At 37.8% G+C, this 17,795-nt stretch overlaps 2 protein-coding genes across 7 annotated transcripts in view; both read right to left on the reverse strand.

Annotated features, from left to right (window-relative positions):
* Nucleotides 1–131: 131 nt before the first annotated feature.
* LOC123505582 (surface protein-like) lies at nt 132–2,547 on the reverse strand. The gene is made up of 3 exons (XM_045257068.1): nt 2,421–2,547; nt 1,644–1,847; nt 132–1,245 (listed from the first exon to the last, which is right to left on the reverse strand). Exons 1-3 carry the CDS (start codon nt 2,423–2,425, stop codon nt 324–326), a joined length of 1,131 nt encoding a protein of 376 aa, XP_045113003.1. The 5' UTR covers nt 2,426–2,547; the 3' UTR covers nt 132–323.
* Nucleotides 2,548–3,519: 972 nt separating this feature from the next.
* LOC123505432 (guanine nucleotide exchange factor for Rab-3A-like) overlaps nt 3,520–17,795 on the reverse strand; it is a 58,143-nt gene continuing 43,867 nt past the window's right edge. The window contains exons 3-9 of one of the 6 annotated variants that reach the window (XM_045256709.1): nt 16,373–16,568; nt 12,348–12,505; nt 11,756–11,970; nt 9,480–9,500; nt 8,514–8,616; nt 8,252–8,318; nt 3,520–7,200 (exon numbers count right to left, since the gene is read on the reverse strand). In XM_045256709.1, the coding sequence (XP_045112644.1) occupies nt 7,133–7,200; nt 8,252–8,318; nt 8,514–8,616; nt 9,480–9,500; nt 11,756–11,970; nt 12,348–12,505; nt 16,373–16,568 (828 nt within the window). In that variant the 3' untranslated portion in view covers nt 3,520–7,132. Of the gene's footprint in view, nt 7,201–8,251; nt 8,319–8,513; nt 8,617–9,479; nt 9,501–11,755; nt 11,971–12,335; nt 12,506–16,372; nt 16,569–17,795 lie in introns of all 6 variants that reach the window. The other 5 variants (XM_045256708.1, XM_045256711.1, XM_045256710.1 and 2 more) reach the window with 5 other exon arrangements.

Below are 17,795 nucleotides of genomic sequence, written 5' to 3' on the forward strand. Positions count from 1 at the left end.
AACTTCAATCAGGGTGAATTTACACGAGCAGCCTTCCTCGAAATCTCGTAATTTTCTCCATCTTCCAAGACTTCCTGATAGTAACGAAAGTGAAAATAATATGCATGTATATATGGTGGTTCCTTTTCCCTGCTATATTGTACAAACCCATGTTAAAGGTGTGTAAAAATATATTTCAGTAAAATAAGTAGAAATGCTACAATTTTGGTCCATACACAATAACAAGATGTAATATGACCTGCCTTGTATAAAATAGACAGCAAAACATGATTTTACTAGCTTCCACTTCTATTGTACAAACATTTCCTACATCAACAGTAATGTTATTCATGAAGATCCTTGGCATCATCTGTACCATTAGCAGTGCTGCGATGGTCAGCATCGCCGTCTCCTTCAGAGAGAATATCTTCTATGTTATCATCAGAATCCTTATCAGAATCATCCGTGTCATCATCAGAATCACTTTCCATGTCATCATAATCATCAACATCAACAATATCATCATCACCATCATCATCATATGAATCATCTTCCATATCAAAATCACTGTTATCATCAGAATCAGCGCTACAATCACCTACGTCATCACAAGGAGCACTGCCTTCTAAGCTGCTACAAACACTATTGTCTTCCATCTCATCAGCAACAACATTGCCATCCACGTATTCAACAGGCACGGACATGGCAGGAAGAGCTCCAGCTGAGACATGGTCGTCCAGCATGAGGTGTTCGGGGGTGAGGGATGCTTCGTAATCATCCTCGCTGGAAGTGGTGGTGTCAGCGTAGTTATCAGAGGTGCTGGACTCCTCAGCATCATACAACGGAGTGTTGGGATAGACAGCATCATCACTGGGGAAGAAGTCTCTGTCGTCACGGGAAACAGTCTTGAATGAAGTGTTGGACACCTCAACACCAGGCTGGTCATCGTCACTGGAAGAGGTGGACTCATCAGCCTCTGGTGCAGCACCGGGACGATCAGCATCATCATCAGAGGTGCTGGTGCTGGACTCTTCGGCCTCTGACAACACTGCCCCAGGAGCGTCACTATCATCGGAGGTGCTGGACTCTTGAGCATCACAAAACTCACCCTTGGAGTGGCAATCACTGCCACCATGGGCAGGTGTGTTCTCCAGTACAGCATCAGCATCCTCTGCCTGAGTGCTGGCGGGGAACACTCTCATGTCATCCTCAAACCGGCCGGGTGAGTCATTCACTCCCTTCTTTGGCCTGTTAGTGACACTGGCTCTGAAGAGTGGCAATGAAAGACATGTGTCAGACATACCAGTGATGCTTAACAACGCTGGTCTGATGAAGAGGCAGACCACTGCTGGTGAATGTAGTAAGTACGTGTACAAGCACACTATTTATTACTTTTGTAGCCTATCTTGTGACTTTTCATGTGTATGTATTTAAAGCTTTATCATCATTCTGTTTGACTTTCATGAATTACACTGTTAAATAATAAAGCTTGTTTAAAATGATAACCGATGAAATGATATACCGAAATAAAAGCCCCCCCAAAAAATGAGCTACAAAAGAAGTGAAATCAGAGACACAAACAGGTAAAGACCAACCCACCCTTTTCTCCCCTCCTACCTACCACACTCACACACACGTATCAATAAACATACAAACACACTAACTCAGCATTGTCCTTGGGTGGTTTGGCCAAGAAGTTCTTCAGCCTGCTAGTGATGATGTTAGTGATGTCTCTGATCCTGTAGCGCGCTCTGCTGTGTGGGTCCTGGGCCTGCTCCGCTGCCTCCTCCTCCTCCTCCTCCGTCCTGCCGCCCACCATCAGCGACAACAGAGCCACCGCCACAAACACTCTTGCCAGGTGCACCAATCTGCCACAAATAACACTTACTGAGAGAGAGAGAGAGAGAGAGAGAGAGAGAGAGAGAGAGAGAGAGAGAGAGAATCTGGGGATGAGACCTAAAGAAATAGAAAAGGAAAAGAGATAACTACTTCCTTCTCCTACCTCCCTAAAACAGACAAATAGACAAATAAGAAATTATATATATATATATATATATATATATATATATATATATATATATATATATATATATATATATATATAATAACGCAGCAGGACACATGAAGACCACATCCAGTAAGCCAGCCAAACCGCTAAGCTAGGCACTTATATCTTGTATATTTCAGTGTCACATTTCCTTACTGCATTATTTACTATAAGTTCAAGGAATTTTATGGTATTTTTCTATGATTGGTGATGATTAACGTAAACGCTCAACCGTCAGAAGATTGAAAATGAGAATCTACATATTCCTATGGCCTTTGAAACCGAGACCAGAGTAAAGTGGCCGCATTTTTTTTACTGATTTCAGACCAATTCCTTCACTTATCAGCAATATATTTTCACGTAAACCGTTAGCAAAGTGTGCCTTTGCACTTACCTCATGGTGTCTGATCAGTATAATAGCGGATGACTACGCTTTCTGTTGATAGATGACACAACACACGTCACACAGTAATGGCGTCGCGATATGAGGAACCAAATTGAAGACGAGTCAAATGAGGATTTTTCTTAGCTATTTTTTTTTTTCTTTATTAAAATTGTGCCATAATGTGCTTGAAAACAATATGTAATTAAAGTACTCTGTATAAGTGGTCAGTGGTTGATTTATATTTATCTGCTAAATAAAGCAAGATTGATGTTTGTTTATACATTAGGTAGTTAACTTTTAATAATTATGTGATTTCTACCGGTCTTTTTATTTTCTACCTGTTTTTCATATTCTTTGTTTCTTATTTATTTACTTATTACTCCTAGAAAGTTATATATATATATATATATATATATATATATATATATATATATATATATATATATATATATATATATATATATATAATACACCATCATCACTATTACCTCCACCACAATTGTTATCATCACTACCATCTTTCCACCACAACCACCACTATCATTCTCTCCACCACCACCATCTTTCAATAACTGTGTGTTCTTAACTTACTGAATTTTTACACATTTGAGTAAAATTTCATAATATAAAGTTAATTTGTCATATACATCTTTAAATAAAGGTATGAATGCTTCTTACTTTACACATAATGATTTTATTTAATGCATTCTATTGCCTGACCTCTCTCTGTGTGTGTGTGTGTGTGTGTGTGTGTGTATAAACTAAAGTCCGTTCATCCAAAGAATCCAGGCCGAAACTGCTAGTTTGGTTGGCAGCCTAGCCGCCACTAAACCTTCCCGACACTTAAATTTTCTTCCAAGTACATATATTTTTCTTCACTTAACTCAATAAATATACAAGTTTGTAGTTTGAAGAGAAATAAATGTACTTGAAGAAAATTTAAGTGTCGGGAAGGTTTAGTGGCGGCGGGGGTGGGCAGGGCTGCCAATCGAACTAGCAGTTTCGGCCTGGATTCTTTGGATGAACGGACTATAGCACTCACATTAAAAAAAAAAAAAAAAAAAAATACATATATAAGCCACAAGTAAAGGATTAATGAAACAGAAGCTTGTATATATATAGATAGAGAGAGCTTTAGTAAATATATAGACACATACATAGTGATAAACATTTCAAAACACATCCTTCCTCACAGACGCAGACGTACAATATAAAAAACAGTCTTGAGAGTACAGCTGGTCTGGTCTGGGTGGGGCATCAATGAGCAGTTCTGTCACACTAACACTCTCTCTCTGTGACCTGTGACCTGACCTAAAACTTCTCCCTCACATGGTCACCCCCAAAGGGCAAAACGACATGACATGACACAGCACAGTCACATTGGTCAGAACCACAAAAAAAATATTCCTGAGGCATCTAAGGAGAATTGTTTGTTAATTTGTTAGGTAGGAAGTGACAGTTATTTTACTTATTATCTTTTTTTCAGTGTTTAGATGATTTTTTTTTTTTCTGCTCCTATTCTTTTATGATGTTTTGGACAATTAAGTTTCTTTTATTTTCCTAGCTTTGTTTCAATGTTCAGCCTTTTTTGCTTCTTCCCTTAGTGAAGTGTTTCCATCCCTTAGTGAAGTGTTTCCATTTCCTTTGAGATCTCCAGTATTTTCCACCCATGAGCCAGCATATCATACTAAGCACAGCAGATTACACTTCAGCTACCCTTCAAAAGAGTGAAGTGGCAATAAAAACACGTTCTCCTGATAGTTTCTCTTTAGAAGATCATTAAATAAAAATGGAAGACAATAACTGGCTAAGTGATATATTTTTCAAGAGCACAAAAGAATTATATTTCTTGTTCTGGTATATAGGGAATGATGTTATCCCTAGACCAGGGAAAATTAAACATTTCATCAATTTACAAGTAGCAGCACCTGTAGTATTTTCCAATACAAAAATCTTGAATGTGAAGCACCTGCTTTACTTTGTTTGCAAATTATCATCCTTATAATAATTGTTCTCCTCCCAAAGAATAAGTCAGATGTTACTTGCTCAATAGGATTGCCATGATAAGATTCTATGGATCAGCAACCAACTGACATTACAGAACTACAGCAGAGAAATAAGCCCAGATAACAGGGACCTACATTGTCATTAGATTATGTAGAAATAACTACATTATCTGGATAGTCAAGAAAATGGATTAATTGTTTTTTTGAGTTAAAGATCACATATTGCGTAAGTAGCGTCCCACACCTGTCATTACCATACGGCTCATGAGATTACGCCAACACACCTGATCAGTGAGACTGTGCTGTGTAACACATTTTTCTCTACATACATTAAAAGTTTAATGATTATATATTTAGGTTCCTTTTTTTGTTGAGTCCTACACAGTTATAAAAAACTAATATACAAATATCAATATATCAATATACAGCTTCTCTATAATGTTTACACCTTAACACATAGTAGTCCACTAATATACTGTACAGTCACAGCACTCACTCACGTGTCCCGCCAGAAACATCAAGCCTCTCGGGGACAACAACAACAAGAACAACAACAATAACAATCACACACTCTAAATAATCTCTCTTGACTGAGTAATTTCCAGTTTCAATCATGCTAGCCTAAAAATCAGTAAACCCCCCTATTTTTCCCCACAGCATTCAGTGTCCAAGTGGGCTGAGTAGCTGGTATCACCAACCTCCAAGTGACGGTGATTGCAAGGTTTTCACTACAGGTACTACTTCTTAATATCTTTTGAACTTCTCCTGCAAGCATCTATTTCAGTTACATTTCTCTCTAGATTAGTGAGTCCAGCTATTCAGGTTTTGTTTTAATAAATTTCTCACACACTCTTCTTGCTTCCTGCTGCTGTGGAGCTGAATACAGTCACTCACATAGTCTGCTTTTCTGAACAGTATTTCAAGAGGTGCAGAAGCCTGTCACCTTAACACAGTAACTGGGAAAGTATCACAGGAGTAACACCCAATGCAATTTCTGAATTAATTGCACTCAGCAAAACAAAAATCCTCTCCTCCCACAATCAGATCTAAGTTCATTTTTCACTTATATTACTAGTATCAAAATACACTCACCATTCTACATTCTCACTTTTAACACAAGATTCCTTCATATGCATGCAGAAAATGCTCATAAATATTACAAGGAAAAGCAAAAAACATCATTTACATAGTCTCACAGCAACTGGCTAGAACCTTCCACATGCTTCTCTTGTTCTCTGCAGCAGCTGTACTTTTAATAATGTGATGGTCTAACCCTTCAGTCCACCACCAGTCTAATACTTGACCTCAACGGACCATCCACACAGCTCTCCCACACAGAGTGAGTCCTGAGTCAACAGATCATGCATTTCAACAGAAGAATCATGATGTGTATTATATATCACAATCATGGATGTTGAGGCATATTGAGGTATGTGAAGCAATTATAGCAAGATAAATCACACATTATATGCATATGTATTGATTTTTAAAATTTTTGGAATTATCAATAAAATAAAAATATGTACAAAGAAAATGCCATAAAAATATTATTCCCTCAGTTACTTTTTCATACATTGAATGCTGGTGTTGTATAAATTTTCAGTGTTGTGTTTGCAGCATAGTGCATCAAGAAGATATGATGAGTGGGAGGGTTTGGTTACTGTAGTGTCTTAAGTGTATTATTATTATTATTATCATCATCACCATCATCATCATCAATGCTTTACACCAGTGAGCAATATTAGCCATCATAAACATCATAATGAACAGTTCAGTTGTAACTTAGTGACTTTAGATCTAGTACATTTATAAATGAGTTACAACCACACATCAGCTGGTTAAGGGAGTGACAAATGGAGTCGCCTCCTGCCGTGATCAGCTTCACTCTCTCAACTCCTCCACAACTAAATCTTCATGGGTCCACTGAGGTCAAAGGTCATATAAGAGGGAAGTCGCTATACAAAAATATACACAATGACAAACACACAACGATGCACTCCTGGGAACTGCATCTTCAATAAATATCATCCAAAAAGGGATGATATAATGCCTTAAAAATAATTAAAAAAGCATAAAGCTCTTTCATAGGCAACTTTATCTCAATTAGAGATTCATGCTGAGTTACTGAGTCAATATTTGGTTTCTGACTCACCTTGAGCTTGTGACCTTCAGTGCCAAAAATATGGTGGGTCATGAGTGAGAGTCACCAGAGCACACCAGAGAACATTAACCAGCCATTGCCCTCCCACACCCCCATTAGTATGTACAACACAGGGACATCAGGACCCACTCAGATACATAGGACATCTTCTGTGATCTTTTAGTGCTTTTCTTATTTTCCCAAAATGTAGCAGACATCAAGAAAATGTCACAGAGAAGTGAGAGAACTCAAGTAATGGCAAGAGCTGAAGCACCATACAAAGTCCATTGTTACCAAGCACAGCAAGGACATCAAGCTGAATCGAGAAATTATTTTTTCTTGTGGTGTACTCAATCTTTCATGGCATCTTCATCAGTGACAAGCTAGCTTCTACACTCAAAATTGATTACATCTTAGTTCCACACGCATTGCTTTCATTACACCATTATTTTTCAGTCCCACATTCTTGACTCCAACTTGTTTCTGGTGGACATGGGGTCAGCGATGCAGGATTAAAAAGCTTGTCAGGTCACTTCTGTTAACGAGTCTTGCTTCCTGACTAACTCTGGCTCCTCTCAGAATCCCAAGCGTGCCAGAGCCATCTGTCGTCGCAGCTTCACAATCTCCCAATAAACGTCATGCACTGTGGACAAAGATGACAATCTCAGTGCATGTTGCAAAAAAGGAATTTCTTCACTCCTTACTGTGTGTGTGTGTGTGTGTGTGTGAGAGAGAGAGAGAGAGAAAAAACTTGCCAATGCCTAAGAACATTCATGCTATCTGGTACTGTAAATAACTTGTTGTGTCCTGAAGCTCTTGCCTGTTAAGAAAACAACTACTATGAAATGCTGTAATGAGATGCTGTTAATCATCATGGGAGGAAAAAATCTCCTGAAAAATTTAGGGTGATATGGGGTAACACCAACCGAGGGGAAACACCGACTGAATGCTCTGGTACAATAGTTATTACAAATTTTGTGTAGCCACTCACCACCAACACAGCACCCATCCTCAGTGAACAACACATGAGCAACAGGTTCCTGCCAGCATGCTGTCTGTGTTTACCAGCTAAGTAAATTGATTTTTTTTGGATGTCAAGGACCCAAAAATTTTTGAAGTGCAAAATATAATACTTATTTTCTGAGTCAAGGATTTATACGTGTACCATAAGTGGGCCATGTTGTGTAGTTTACTTTGGGCACAGTGTGCACCCTCTCAGGTACAAAATGGAATTTTTAAGTAGATTGGTGTTACCCCACATCACCCTACATATTAACAACTAAGTACTACTATCACTGTTACAACTTCTACTACAACTATTACTATTACAACTGTCATTACTAACAAAATGTATTACCGCTACAATTAATATAATAATGGACAAATACAAGAGATAGTCAGAAAGTTCTGCAGTTTGGGTATTAATTCCAGAGGAATGAAAATAGCAACCAAACAATTTTTCAATGTAGTACATAGTAATTAGCCTTGGCCTGAATACGTCTGAGCCACTTCCTGCAAAGGATCTGAATTTCTGTAAGCCAGAAGGATTCAAACTGTATCTCCAACCGTGTTGTCACAGCCTCTTTGACCTCAGCAACAAGGACCTACCATACCAAACTGCAGGACTTTCTGGCCATCCTGTAATATGTACTCATACAGTGTATGGAAACTTTTGGAGCAGTTAACACACTCACCAGAGCTTTTGACTAGACCCAACTTGATGTATCTTAGGTAGTTAAGGAAATCACATATTGCAATAATCTGAAAAACAACAAATATATAAACAACATGATTAAAGTCAAATCTAATCTCTCATAAGGCAAATGCCAAAATGCCTTGCTCTTTCATACAATACTGCAACATCTTAGAAATAAATGAAAGTAAAAAATATACCAAAACAAATGCTAGAGATTAAAAAAAAAAAAAAAAAAAAAAAAAAAAAAAAAAGCTACTCACCCTATTCCTGGCCAGCTGGGAAATGTAGTACCAAGTCTCATCAGATTCACTGAGTCTGAAGCGGTACTTGCAGAACCGAGGCACATCCAACAGCACACACTTCCTGCAAGGTGATGAGACGAGCCGTGTTACATCGGCACATACACAGATATACATGCATACATTTTACTACTGGTGTTTTCTTTATGTGATTTGTATCAGTCTGAAAGATCTGAGCCTTTATTCTCCTGGAATTTGCTAGATGATTCTGTATATTGTAGAAATTTCAACATCTTTATCCTACTGTATTTACCTATGAAACTATGTATCTTATGCACAAGTGTTTAGAGAAAAAACAATACAAAATTACTTTTAAACAGATCATCATCCATTACACTGCTATAAATATAATATGTATATATATATATATATATATATATATATATATATATATATATATATATATATATATATATATATATATATATATATTACTGTAATCAAATGTAGCACTGAATGTTTTATAAAGGATTCAAGCAAAGGGATAGAGAGCATGGTGATAACGCAAGGCAAGCATCAGTTCAAGCATAATATTGAAGTCAGAATGCAATTTATACAGCTATTCCTGGTAAGGAGTCGTTATGGATTACTATAAACTTCAAAAGTCCATGCATAGAGGGATGAACAAGTCTTGCATACATCAAGTGGCATATCTCAATTTGGTACAAGGCAATAATGTGATAATCATAAGGGAGTCAAAACTAAAACTATAAAAGTAAAAATTCAAATGGAATCACATCTAATCAATTAATTCTATTTAAAAATAAACACAAGGTATAATCAATGGATGTGGTGGAGTCATATTAGCAATGTTTGGGAGCTGCAGTCACTGGTGCATTCCAGCTCCCAGGCAACATTTACCACTGAGGGTCAAAGGATGGCAGGGGCAGTTAAACAAGCTAAGGAATACAGTGAATAGAATATAACCTGGTTTCATCAGGGTCAACTCTGAAAAGGAGATCAAAATGGATCTCAGTGATCAAACCACAACTTGATGCAATATATACACATAAAATATATCATATATATATATATATATATATATATATATATATATATATATATATATATATATATATATATATATATATATATATATATATATATATATATATATATATATATATATATATATATATATATATATATATATATATATATATATATATATATATATATATATATATATATATATATATATATATATATATATATATATATATATATATATATATATATATATATATTTATTTATTTATTTATACTATATAGATATTTTTGAGTAACCCAGCTCAATGATTCCTTCCCAAACTTTACAATTCACAACAGAGACAAAGTTTCAAACAGCATAGGAAACAGTTAGTTAGCACAAATTTATGTTTTCTGATATTCATAAAGTTATCATAATTAAACTGTTCAAGGTTACTAGTATAATATTCTCAATTCCTTACAGCACCTCAATATTCTTGGCTGCCACTCGCTGAACACCCTGTCATGTCATGTTACCTCCCCTACACAAGGACCAAAAAACAAGATCACTGGTCACTTCCTGGCTCATAGTGCACTCTACATAGCCACACATATGGCAAAGTCTGTTTAAAAAAGCAAAATTTTTATTCACTGTGGCATAATTTGTACAGGTGTGGTACAGAGCACACTGCCTGGCCACACACTGCCACCAGTTGAGGGGAAAGCTGCCACTATATTCTTCATATGTTGGAAAAGGTAACTAAAAGGGATGAAAGGATAGGACTAGAAGGCACCTTCTCTGCATCTTTGTTCTTATAGGGAGACAAGAAGTGTGGTCTTGTCTCTCCTACCCGCCTCTAAGGGGAATGCCGCTCTGGTATACAGACCGATACAGTATATGACTGAAAGTAAACTGATCATGCAAGGCTGTGCATGCATGATGGGTAAGGCACCCCTGTGAAGACTTGTCCAGCAGCACAAAGCAATATGTTCTTGTGTGGCCTCTAGCCTGTTGGCCTCAAGTGAGTTCAACATTACTAAGGGACGTGATGTGATCACCATAACAATAGGATCTATGCATACCAGTGTCCCATATTTTGACAAGTATTATTATTTACAGAAACCATCTCCTACAATCTTTAATAAGTTCCTACATGAGATACCTAAATCTGTTTCTATAAATCAGACCCAAAACCATTTATGGAGGGATACAAATCTTCATGGGCATATTAAGATAATGAATGAAGACAAACTGCCTTGAGGGAACAGCAGGGAGGATACTGGGATGAAAGGTAAATGGAGGTGAGGTGTGTCACAATAAGATAGTTGTGTATAGTCAGGGCATCCGGGGGACAATCCTGCCACAGCCGTCCCTTGTGTGTGGGGCTTCATGAAGGAGACAACCTACCAAACGTGATAACAATGACTACATATTTTCACTAATGTGTTTAGTATGGCTTCAGATCTCATCAATCACAGCACATTTATCACATCTGTGTATCTGTACATTTGCCTAAAGTATTAAACAACTAAATTTTTATTTGATTCTCCCCTGATTTATATAAGAACATACAAAAAATCTCAGCACTTGCAATTTGATTACTGAGTCCTTTCTCAAAATTGCATTTCTTCATTTCATTTTAAGTACCATTCTTTTCTGACACTTGCTGGGAAGTATATCATGGCAAGGAAATGTTACAATGTGTGTGTCTACATATGAAGGGCTGCCTTTGGATGATCTGTATAGGCATCAGAAGCACCACAGATAAAGAAGATTGAATGTGCTAGAGCCAGTGAGCTGGGATGCAACTGTGCCTCCTTTGCATAGTGACTAGGGATTGCTGGTACTGGAATGTCAGCCTCTCAAAACAATAGCCAGTTTGTGTAAGGTTCCTCTCAGGCTCGGTGTGTAAGCTAAGAGGTGTTTTAAGTTTGCCTGCTTGCTCACCAACTTCCTCAGAGCACTGGTTTGAGTGACAAGCTGCCACAATCATCTTTTGCAATACCATATAACATCTTGGTGCTAATCAACACAGTAATAAACTTTATAATACCTTCCTATGGCTTAGAAAATGCAAGTTAGTAAACCTTCACCAGTGAGCAAGAATGAGCAAAGTGGTAGGTAACTTATTACCCACAACCAAAACAGATAAACAAAATAAAGGAACTGCGATGATAAATAATAATAAACAAAGGAAACTTGAAGACTGTAGGCATGCAGGCCACTCACTCACCTCGGACAACTGCTCTTCTGCCGCGGGTTGACCTCCTCAATGAAGACAGAGTTGTCCTCGATGGCTCGCTGGACACGGTGGGCCAGCACAGAGTTGGGGAAGGCCAGGCACAAGTCAATGTCCTCCTCATATATCCTCTGCATGAAGGGATTGGACCTCTCTAGTGTGGGATTCTGTTTCCAGGCAATGAATTCCTTGTGGACCACTGGATCAACCTGAGGCAAAACCTTTCTGTTGGCTCGCTCTCTCTCTCTCTCTCTCTCTCTCTCTTGAACTGCAAGCAATTTGTGTTTACTGCTTCCTTAGACATGTGAGAATATTAAGCAGGACTCTAATAAAAGACAACATACACATAATAACTTTAAAAATTAAGCTATGTGTTCTATACATACACAAGTACTGTTATGTAATAGTAATTCTAATTGTTTATTTAATAGATGCAGTTATTAAAACAAGGAAAGGAAAGCAGGAAAAGAAGAATCAGAACAAAAACAGAAGACAAAATAAATGACTGAAATACTGAGTGATGAAGTGACTACCAGACTGAAAGATTGACTGATTAACTGGCTCACTGACTCACTGACTGACTGACCTCCCAGCACTCCGGATCAAGGGGGAACTGCGCAAGTCCAGCTGCATCATTTATTCTGCTCTCCTTGAGTGGTGAGCTTGGAGGTGTCGTGTCCCTGCCGTACTTGAGGTCAAAGTCTGAGGGGGACTTCCTGTGGCCTCTCTGGAAGATCTTCTTACCTGTAATTGTAATCACTCATTAACTGATGAACAATGAAGGAAGTACAGCTGAGGTTGGTAGTTCCTTGCGCTGCCATACTCACTTCAACAATGCTTTACGTTTTCTTCAATTCTAAGTCTTCTGATCAAGTGACAATCTCCTTACAAAATCTGATAACTAGTATGTTCTGAGGTTCAGAAGGTTTATTGAAGGAAAAAGATATGTACTGATGAAATACAATGGAAATGAGTGAGGAATGTGATGTAATGTGACAATAAAATGGTGCAGGAAAGAAAATGAGGACTAAGAAAGACATTATCAGTTGTGCAAATAAAAATCAGAGAAAAGATCTTAAGTGAGAATTACATTTTAATAGAAGGAAAAGAAGGAAAAAGGGAAAGTTAAGTGAGCCAACACAAAATTTGAGAAAAAGCTGAAGACAAAGAATAGATTACTACTTGGTGAACACAATGTTTCTGGGAATATGTAATGACCTGTACTGGCAAGAGATAAGATTAAGAAAGTCTGGCACAAGTAAACACCTGCTTCCCTATAATAGCAGACTTTCTTTTTTTTTTATTGATGTGTGTATACATGCATAGTTTCTCTTTACTTTTCACACAGATGGTGTTATGAATAGAGCTCTATTCTACTAATATTATTCCATTGAGTGTATGGGGTTGTGGGAAGATATCAAATGATGCTTTATATGAAGCTACTACACCAGAAGTTATAAGAAAGCTTAATCCACACTGTAATCTAACCTCTTAATTTTCTCTTGGATATTATGACAAAAAGATCATCTAATCAACATATTATCATTATTTAACATCCCTATTTTCCCTTAGTCATTATAAAAAAAGTCACTGTATATATAAACATGAAAGAATAAGGAAGATTAATATATGTTAAGAGAAACTAAATCCTCATAGGTAGTAAATCTGTATATATTGTCAATCTTCCATAACAAGACAAAAGACCCCAGAAAGATTTATAACATACAAGATGTGGCCTACTATTTCAGGATGAATGATGTGGCAGCAGGAACATTCTAGTGGCAGGTCAACAGATTGCCCTGCTTGTCTTACTGGAGGAAAGTGAGTAAGAAAGACAATGGAAATGAGAGACAATGGTGATGCAAATGATAAAGATATGATTGTAGGAAGATAACATACAAACTTAAGAAGACACATGAGAAAAAAAAAAGGAAGATATTTAAAAACTATCAAAATAAAAGTCCTTTCCACACTGAAATATAATATATCAAGACACCTCAAAGACTAGAAAAAGAGATAGTAGGGAGAAATAATATACATACATGAACCACGGAAAAGCTACACACACACACACACACACACACACACACACACACACACACACACACACACACACACACACAGCATGTTGATAATGAAGATGAGAGCAATGATGGTGGTAAGAGGACTTTCACCGACTTAAGAAAGATAACGTGTGTGTGTGTGTGTGAAGGAAGTACGTACAAAGATGACAGTCGTGCTGGTGATTAGGTGAGTGTCATGCAAACTTTCACATGCAGAAGTAAGGGAGTGCAATAATAATAACAATAACAATAATAATAATAATAATAATAATAATAATAATAATAATAATAATAATAATAATAATAATAAGAAGAAGAAGAAGAAGAAATAATAATAACAACAATCTCACTGTACTGGCAAATTGAGTCCCAGAGAAGCAGGTATTAGAGAAAAACCACAACAGGGAAAGCCAGAACTAAGTGGCAGAAGTTCAGGTAATTAATATTCATCAAGGAACAATGAGAAAGTCTTGCCAGTGTATGTGACAGAATGTAAGGCTTTTGTGTGAAGGTACAAGAGAAGGAGTCAATACTAGTGGAAGGCCGGGAAGTTCATATATCTACTAACAATGAGAGTCTTTCCAGTAAATGACATGAAAGTTAGATGTAGTACTGTGTCTGTATGGTTCATCAGTGAGAAGTAAGAGGCTCTATGGTGGAAAAACTTGTCCCACTAAAGATGATGATGCCAATAGAAGGAAGCAAGAAGAGGTGAATGTGCAATGCCACTGAATGATGGTGGTAAGGTAAGTTAGTTAAGCCTTCATAACTATTTATTTGGTGGATCTTTCCTGGATCTTTAACCACTTCTAGACAATTCTTCCAATTCTAAAGCCAGTCTGCCATGAACAGGTAATACACAGGTGGCTTGAGGCATTATTAAAGGTGGTGATGCACTTGCCTACTTGCTTGCTCTCAGCCACACAGGTTGTATAAGTTTCAGCCCTGACTCAAGACTACAGATGAGTTTTGGAGTGACAAGTGATAGTTTCTACCTTGAATTACCTGTAAGTTGGGGCTAAGAGCTAGGTAATTGCATCATCACCATCACAATTATACATTTTTGTTGGGTAATAATTGAATGAAGGATGATTCAAGGATAAAAATAAATAAACTGATTGATTCAGTGAAAATGATGATTAAAAGAAGGAACAAGATAGTATGGGCAAATGATACTGAGTTAAAACAAAACCATTGAAAAACACACCAAATTATGGAAAAAAAAAGTGAAACAAAGAACACAAATGTAAAAAAAGGTTCATTACACACACACACACACACACACACACACACACACACACACACACACACACATGGTGACAGTTTCTAGGTTTAGATGGAGAAAATATGAAACACTGAAATGTGAAAGCAAGACAATACAGTAATATTATGTAGTAGAAAGCAAAGTAAGTGGCTCTAACTACCTTAGAGAGAGAGAGAGAGAGAGAGAGAGAGAGAGAGAGAGAGAGAGAGAGAGAGAGAGAGGATTATTTAGTTCAATGTCTTAATGGTAATGAATGCGTCTGAAGTTCATTATGTAGCGTTGTTAAGAGAGAGGGGGCAAAAATTTGGAAACACCTGAGACAATCTAGTCAAAGGTGTGTGTGTGTGTGTGTGTGTGTGTGTGTGTGTGTGTGTGTAAGGGGATGACTTGCTTTTCTCCTCTTTTCCGGTGTGCTACTTGCAGACGTAAGTTTCCCACACGTACTAGTTCACCCCTTCCATCTTCACCCCCTCCAAACACACACACACACACACACACACACACACACACACGAATCTATTGTGACAAAGTTAATTATGACAGCGATGATGATGAGAGACAGCAACGGTAGTAATAAATGGTGATGAGAATAGTTACTGTGAAGGGCATCTTAAATTAATCTCATTACGTAACACTGTTCTTATTAACCTAACGGATCTCACACTCGATCGTCTCTTCTTTATTTCTCGTCCTAAACGTTACAGCCTCGCCTTCTACTGTTACCAAGGTTCATGCATATGTTTCTCGACTGTTACTTGGCTTAATGAGGAGGAGCGTATGACGTAACATGAGAAAGGGGGAAGGAACGATGGAAAGACACATATAGAGGTAAAGTAGAGCAGTTGCAACACGAGGCGGAGAAAGAATGAAAGAGACGGATGTGAGTTGTGGGTTCGTAGGAAATATTTAACAAGAGAAGAAATAAATGACTGAATAAATATTATCAAGAAGGAAGAGAAAGTGGGGAACAAAACCGTGTGAGGCAGTAACAAAACGGAATGAAAAAAAAAAGTTATTAAAACAGCGTGGGAGATGAACAAAATAAGAGATAAATTTATGAAAAAAAAATTGCGAGATTAATACGATAAAAGAGGTAGAGAAACGACAAAAAAGGAGACAGAGAATATAACGAAAGAAAAAAAATAAGAAAGTAACAGAACAATTAACATTAACTAAGCATAAGAGAGAGAGAGAGAGAGAGAGAGAGAGAGAGAGAGAGAGAGAGAGAGAGAGAGAGAGAGAGAGAATGAACAAAAAAACAACAATATACATCCAGTCACCCACCAGTCTCCGTGACACTCTTGGTGATGAGCTGAGGGTGGAGGTGAGGGTTAGGCGCCGCGGGGGTGGAGGTGATGACGAGGGCCTTGAGCGCCGTCACCTCCGCCGTCAGGACCTCCACTTGCATCTCAGCCTCCCGCAGTGACCGCTCTGCATTGGCAGCTCGTTGGTTGGCACTGTTCACCATGCTGTGCGCCTCCTGCAATGAAGACAAGAGGGGTTGATATATAGGGAGAGTTGCTCTGACATTGATACTACTACTACTACTACTACAAGAGAGAGAGAGAGAGAGAGAGAGAGAGAGAGAGATTGTTCTTTCTTCACCATGTCTGCATTCTTACAACACTTCTAGAGACAGAAGTACTGAAAGTAGAATGCGAGACAGGAATACAGAAAATTGCTAAAGACAGCTCACGGATGGAAAAATAAAGATGTGATTCTACACACAAACACAATACTCCTGCAGTGTTTCCTTGCAAGCCACGCGCTGCAGCTAAATCATTGCCAAGGTTGCCATAGTGAAACTGATAGAGAATGGATCGTACTCTCTGAAGGCTGAAAATATTTGCAACTACAATATTAAGGTTAAACTGGACATGACTCTAGTTTGAAAGTAAGTTAGCACTACAACCTTTATTAAACATTGAGGGGGAACTGCCGGAAGAGCACGAAGACTTGAAAGAATATTGTTTTTAGAAAAGTTCAGAAAAGCAATGATGAGGAAAAGCGTTCCTTGACGGTTAAAGGAAATATTAGTTAAAGTAAACAGGTAAACAAACAAATAATGAATAAACTGATATAGATAAACAAAGCATTCTGCATTTTTTTTTTCTTTCGTGTAATTGAAAAAAAAATTATGATTATCTGGACTTTTCCTGAGTTTTCAAAAGATTCCGTCAAGCAGAGGCGCATACACACAACACACTGCTTGAAGAGTTCGAAGAAATACAGGGAAGTCGGTCAGTTGGTCAGTGACGAGGGACAGAAGGCAACTCTGGCAGCGATTATGTCAACAGTTTGGACAAAAGCCGTCAGGAGTTAAGATGGAGGTAGCAACACTGCGCTGGGTGCCCCTATGAAGCACTCCTGTTAGCACCATCATCCCCAAACACTGGCTACACGCTTCTACCACTATCACCAACACTCAGGCACCAAACTTTCAATCAATCACTCAGTCAAGACATCGCTATGATTGTCTATGTAACTACGTCGTTGTTTTCTGCCTTCCTCTTTCTTTTACATTTTTATTGGTTTAATAATATAATACATATGCTTCATCGCCCCACTGTGTGTGTGTGTGTGTGTGTGTGTGTGTGTGTGTGTTTGTTATTCAACACGATGCCTGCTGGTCACGCAGCCAGCCTTTCCCCTACGAAGCGAGCTCAGAGCCCATACTGACCTATCTTCGAATAGGACTAAGACCACA

The sequence above is a fragment of the Portunus trituberculatus genome, chromosome 18, assembly GCF_017591435.1.
Source record: "Portunus trituberculatus isolate SZX2019 chromosome 18, ASM1759143v1, whole genome shotgun sequence".
Classification (NCBI taxonomy): domain Eukaryota; kingdom Metazoa; phylum Arthropoda; class Malacostraca; order Decapoda; family Portunidae; genus Portunus; species Portunus trituberculatus.

Excerpts from the sequence above, each read along its gene's own strand:
- LOC123505582 (XM_045257068.1), bottom strand. Across the intron at positions 1,246-1,643 it reads CCACCCAAGGACAATGCTGA|AGCCAGTGTCACTAACAGGC; the intron begins GTTAGTGTGTTT and ends GCCACTCTTCAG.